This window comes from Eurytemora carolleeae, unplaced genomic scaffold (genome assembly GCF_000591075.1).
Source record: "Eurytemora carolleeae unplaced genomic scaffold, Eaff_2.0 scaffold26, whole genome shotgun sequence".
NCBI lineage: Eukaryota > Metazoa > Arthropoda > Copepoda > Calanoida > Temoridae > Eurytemora > Eurytemora carolleeae.
Genome location: NW_019396043.1, coordinates 517,972 through 524,383, shown reverse-complemented (window position 1 = coordinate 524,383; position 6,412 = coordinate 517,972). Strand labels below are relative to the sequence as shown.

The window sequence follows — 6,412 nt, the reverse complement described above, 5'->3', positions numbered from 1 at the left end:
GCTTAATCCTTCTTGAATTCATCATCAATGATCAACCCTGTCTTATTCATCTCATGGAGTAGTATATAGTACTACTAGTAGTATCAAGCAACTAGAGGAGGGGGAAATATAGCCTAGACAATAGAAAGGGAAAGGGGGTAAATCTAATCTTACGTCATAAAAGGGGAATTTTTTCCTCTCTTCTACGTCAATTTAAAGGTTCTATTTAAAAACTGTTGTGCTATATATTTTTGTTACAAAGATTAAAAAAACGTTACATTTCACCTAATGTTAAAAAGTAAACGCTAGATAATTAATCAATTAATCCCCCCCCCCCCACTCCTGCCTTTCTAACATTATCGTCCCTTCCTTTCCCCTTTTTATATTCTCTCGATAGCTTACCTTGATTCCTCAATATACAGACTGTTTGATATTTCAACTCTCTCTCTTGTGTATTGTTTCTTCAAAGCTACTCATGGCATTTTTCAATTTACTCTCTTACACCAAATCTTTCCTGCTTTTGTTTTCAAAACAATAAGAACTGGTTTTTGGTCCACTATGCAGTGTTGTTTTTGTATTACAATACTGTAAGCTCTAATTCTAATAAAGTACTAATCAAGGGACTGTTTTAGAATAGGTTTGAGCTGATTCAATATTTCTGAATAATATCAATCTTTCTATTCAAAAATTAACATTTCATGGTCAATTTCAAGTTTTTTCAAATAACTTGAAAAGGATTTTATTGCCACAAACTATATCATTTTGATTTCTATACCTTTGCAACCTGACGAAGTAAACCTTTGTTATTTGAAACTATACAAACTGCAGTTAGATCAAAAGTTAAAGGTTAAAATATCAAAGGTTTACACCGTGAGTTTGCAAAGATTTAGGAAAAAGAAAATTTAAGTTTTTGGAAAAAATCAATAATTTTTGAAAGCCTGCTAACAAAAATGGAAACCTTACCCAATTTCGAAATAAACATATTTTAAATAAAAGTCCTGAAACCATAAACGTTGTACTGGAATTATTTGCATTCATGCCGTATTTAAAAATATTAAATAACAGGATAAAAAATACTTTTTTGATAAATTGTTTTTACTAAGTACACATCAAGAAAATAATAAATTAAATCGACAAAAGTTTGTGCATAACATTACATTAATTATCAAATTTTTTATCGACGAAATCCGCGAAATGAAATGTGAAAATCCGCAATCAATTTCAGCAAAGTGATTAGCCATGGATAGACGTACAGACAACAATTCTGGTTCTGGAGTCAATCTTCCAGGTGCAAGCAGTCGCATTCGTGCTCCAGTGATCTTGGCAACCAATGATATAAGGTTCACTGAAGACTTTGATGTGGAACTGTTCCAGCATGGACCAATCCTACACCATGTTCAAGTATCCGACGTGCTTCACGATGGAAAAGAGTTTGTGGATAGACCAGCCCTTTTCTCACCGTATACAATTCAATCCCGTTGGAACAAACTAGTCGAAAGTAAAGGAATTCCTTCCAATGAAGAGATAAAAGCGTTTGTTGAGGAGAATTTTGGTGACTCCGGTTGGGAGCTTGTGCCTGTAAATTCCAACGATCTGGATACTGACCCTTCGTATATTGATACTCTACAAAATGAAGAGTTGATCAGACTTGCCAAAGAAATCCAGGAGCTCTGGTTCGATCTCGGAAAGCAGGTTAGACCTCAAGTGAAAAGTCTTGGAAAACGGACTTCTCTTCTCTATGTTCCAAACATGTTTGTTATTCCTGGTGGAAGATTCAAGGAAGGATTTTCATCAAACTATCAATATTTCATTAAAACAAAATATTTTTTTACGGAAGATTTACTGCAGTTCAATTTTTTAAAAATTCATTTTTATGTTTATCCTAAAGGAGGTTTACTATTGGGACACATATTGGATTGTCAAAGCCCTTCTCAGGTCTAACGACATCCCAACTGCAAGAGGCATCATTGAAAACTATTTCTATCTGATCAAGCATCACGGATTCATTCCTAACGGAACCAGGTCCTACTACCTGGACCGAAGCCAGCCCCCTCTCCTAATATTCATGGTGAAGGACTACATCGACTTCTCCGGAGATAAGACCATCCTGGAGGACATAGATTTCCTGATCGAAGAGATGAAATGGTTCGAGAAGAATAGAAGTGTAGAAGTGATCCACCCATCAGGAACCTATTACATGTTTAGATATGATACCAACGGATACGGACCAAGACCTGAATCCTACAAGGAGGATCTTGAAATCATTGAACACGCAGGGTTAGACACTGAGAAGGAGAAGGATGAACTCTTCAAACATATTCGAGCAGGAGCAGAGAGTGGATGGGATTTTAGTTGCAGATGGATTATTGATCCCGAGGGAGGGTGTAATGGAGGGTTGGAGAACATTAGAACCAGGTTTATCATCCCTGTAGATCTTAACTCTATCATGTACAAGAACTATACAGTCCTCTCCAACCTTCTCTCAATACTGGACAGAGACCTTGAGAGTGACGTTCACTTGCACAAGGCGAACACTCTGAGAGAAGCAGTAATGCAGGTCAACTTCAATACTGAAACCAAGACCTGGAGAGACTACGATATTCTCAATAATAAACAACGTGATTTCTTCTTTGCGAGCAACATCTGCCCTCTTTGGACCAACTGCTACCCAGAGGATAGAACAGTTGAGTTAGGAGATGCTGCTGCTAAATATTTGGAGGATGTCGGAGCAGTTTGTCCTGGAGGTCTTATAACCTCTTTAAATAAAAGTGGACTCCAGTGGGATGCCCCTAATGTTTGGCCTCCGATGCAGGAAATGGCAGTTACAGGTAAATAGTGCTCTTGTGCAAACAAATTTATCAATCCTTGATGTTTTTAATTCTTTTAGTTTTCAATATTTATTAATTAACAGGATTAAGAAATACTGGTGGGTTGGAAGCTTCCAGGGTAGCGTACAATATAGCCAGCAACTTTACTATCAATGCTCTGGGTGCATGTACTGACGACCTGTGTACACTGTATGAGAAGTATGATGCTATGGGAGCTGGAACTAGTGGTGGAGGAGGAGAATATGAAGTACAAACTGGGTTTGGTTGGACCAATGGTGTACTGGTTGAGTTCATGATTCTGTACGGAGATCAAATTCTACCCAGCAATTATGAAACTAAACTCAACCTGGAGAAAGTTCGAGCTCCTGGTTTCAACTGTATCAAGTATTCAGGTTTACCTCCTGTAAACCAGGAGAAGATAAACAGAACCTTGTCCAGTCTAAATATCAAGTAGATCACAGCCATTTCCATTCATCTAGTTTTAATATTTTTACATCAATGTTTTAGTTAAATAATTGTTTTATGTGCTATCTTCATAAATTGAGAATACAGATTTTATTTAAACTATTATGAAAATTATTTATTTATATTAAGATTTCTCACAACCGTAAACATTTCTGCAGAATACAAACTTTGTATTTTGAATTTTTAAATTAAAAATTGTCCGCAATATTTCTGTTTAAGTTAATTCTGTCAAAACTAATATTTGGTAAATTTGTTGAATATTCCGAAATATTTTGAATATTTACTTGATTTCCCTGGAGAAATATACGGACCCAACCGTTCATCTGTTTAACTAAATGTAAAAATGTCATAGAACTGATTAAACCGATGACAAAGGAACTGCTTTTACACTTGCCACAAACTCATATAAATTTGCAACCTGATGTCGTAGAACTTTAATATTTCAAACTTAGATTATTTTCATCTAACATATCTCATGATATACTAAAGGTTTACAGCATCAGTTTGCCAAGGTAGGAATTAGAAAATTAGAAATTGAGGCGAGTGTTAAGTTCTTTTGCTGGTTCATGTTCTTAAAAAAATGAACTGTAGACCACAGTCATCAAAAATCTACCCGCATTTTGCCAATTACATTTTTTTAAACTAAAGCTAGAAACAAGCGTTGTAACTACTAAAAAGTATAAGTGAGTTAGTGAAGTAAAACCAAAGACCAAAGAGGTTGCGAGACTTTAAAGGTGACCCGGTCTAAACAGTAGATATCTAATTTTAGGTAACTTTCTGGTTTTCCGTGAAACGTTTATGATGGGTTTAAAGGGTAATCATGTGTGCTGAATCGGAAATATAACGGGTTTAAAGGGTAATCATGTGCTGAATCGGAAATATAACGGGTTTAAAGGGTTATCATGTGCTGAATCGGAAATATAATGGGTTTAAAGGGTAATCATGTGCTGAATCGGAAATATAAAGGGTTCAAAGGGTAATCATGTGCTGAATCGGAAATATAATGGGTTTAAAGGGTTATCATGTGCTGAATTGGAAATATAATGGGTTTAAAGGGTAATCATGAGCTCAATCGGAAATATAACGGGTTTAAAGGGTTATCATGTGCTGAATCGGAAATATAATGGGTTTAAAGGGTAATCATGTGCTGAATTGGAATTATAATGGGTTCAAAGGGCAATCATGAGCTCAATCGGAAATATAACGGGTTTAAAGGGTAATCATGTGCTCAATCGGAAATATATAATCTTTGTCATATAGTTACTTTAAAAAATATGAAAAAAAATATTTTGACCGTGACCCAAATCTTTATAAATATAAAAAGTTTTTTCCCTAAATGGATGAATAAACCTCCGAATGAAATTAATGTTTTACATTCTAAGTAAGATTAACCGAGCTGAGATAAAAGTATGAATTAAGGTGCAGATGTATTCATCAAAACTTAGAACTAAATTTAATAGTAAAGTTGGCGTGATAAGCTCTTGTATAATTTAATAGAAAACGAATTCATCATGTTTTGAAGGAAGAACAAAGAATTTTAAATGCAAGGAGAGAATATTTAATTATTCTTAAAGAGAATTTTAATCTTATCCTGGTCCTGGTGGGATATTTTTCTCTACTCTTAGTATTAATAGTAATTTTAGGGGTCATTGAGAGTCTTGAGAGCTTCAAATCCCGCTGGGCATTCGGCTATATTCGGAAGTCAAATTATTTGAAAAAAAAACAACTAAATTTTACATTTTTAACAAGTTTAAGGAGAACAATGTTTAAATATTTAATGATTTCATCTAGTTTTTAGAAAAATAATAAACTATTTATAAAATTTTATGAAACTGTTGTGTACTTTATCATTCATTTATCTTTAACTTTATGATAAATTTTAATAAATACAAGCGAAAAAGTATTTATCATAATGTTAAATTAGAAATGTATTATGTATAGCACTGTGCTATGAAGTTTCAATATTTCAAGGATTATTTGGAATTTTTAGAATACCAGTCTTTCAGGGTGCCATTTATTTTAACAATTTTAGATGATAACCATTGCTCCTCCGACTGCCTTTTTTTGTAAATCGCATTTCACAGATTTCTCTGTTTTAAATTTGCGCATTTTTAAAAAAGAGTCTCGACATTTTTTTTCTTAAACCATTCCTGGGTTCATGTGAGCTGTCACAAAAATGTGAGGCCAGAGCTGAAAACTTTAGAATAGGATATCCTCAATCCCGAACTGTGAATTAATCTGAGCTGAAAACTTTAGAATAGGATATCCTCAATCCCGATCGGTGAATTAATCTCAGCTAAACTCTTTAGAATGGTGGATATGGAGATCAACGCTTGATCCTCTCTTTTTTCTAATCTCACGACTAATTTATTCTTCAGATTAATTTCTAGAGATACCCTTAAAACCTTTGACTGATCAAGGATGTCAGAAATATCCTTGTTAATCTACTAAAACACTTTGTTAGCAAGCTGTTTTATATTCAAAAATTGCAATAGTGAAATAAATAAATAAATATTCACTTTCGAATGTTGAAAACCACTTTTAACGCTAAAAAGACGATATTTTCATGGGACACTATATACACATTTCAGCTGCTTCAAGTTCAGGCTGAACACAGCACGTATCGGAATTTTAAAGAATAAAAGCGTTTTTCGATAAGTTTACACACACAGAACTCTGTACTCAATGAATACACAACGGTTCAAAAGTTCCAAGGGCAAATTTCAAATTTGTGAAAATATTATTAAAATGTTTAATAATTAAACTGTTAAATCGTTTGATTGTTAAATTGTTAAATTGCTAAATTGTTAAATTGCAAAATTGTTAAATTGTTAAATTGTTAAATTATTAAGTTGTTAAAGTGTTAAATTGTTAAATTGTTAAAGTGTTAAATTGTTAAATTGTTAAATTGTTAAATTATCAAATTGTTAAATTGTTAAATTGTTAAATTGTTAAATTGCTAAATTGTTAAAATTGTTAAAATTGTTAAATTGTTAAATTGTTAAATTGTTAAATTTGGAAATGCACAAGTCACTATAGAGAGAAACGTGCTCAATTGAAAACCATTAGTTTTCAAAGAGAAGGATGATATGTTTTGCAAACCTTTAAGGGTACCGTTGTTAATTGAACATTCTACTCTA

At 33.3% G+C, this 6,412-nt stretch overlaps 1 protein-coding gene across 1 annotated transcript; it reads left to right on the top strand.

Annotated features, from left to right (window-relative positions):
* The first annotated feature begins 1,194 nt into the window (after positions 1-1,194).
* On the top strand, positions 1,195-3,375 carry LOC111701409 (trehalase). Its single transcript, XM_023472695.1, has 3 exons — positions 1,195-1,758; positions 1,868-2,807; positions 2,891-3,375. Exons 1-3 carry the CDS (start codon positions 1,219-1,221, stop codon positions 3,259-3,261), a joined length of 1,851 nt encoding a protein of 616 aa, XP_023328463.1. The 5' UTR covers positions 1,195-1,218; the 3' UTR covers positions 3,262-3,375.
* Positions 3,376-6,412: the final 3,037 nt, after the last annotated feature.

Coding starts and splice junctions, on each gene's coding strand:
- LOC111701409 (XM_023472695.1), top strand. CDS start 1,219: ATGGATAGACGTACAGACAACAATTCTGGTTCTGGAGTCAATCTTCCA. Junction 1,759..1,867: donor TTCCTGGTGGAAGATTCAAG/GAAGGATTTTCA, acceptor TTTATCCTAAAG/GAGGTTTACTATTGGGACAC. Junction 2,808..2,890: donor GCAGGAAATGGCAGTTACAG/GTAAATAGTGCT, acceptor ATTAATTAACAG/GATTAAGAAATACTGGTGGG.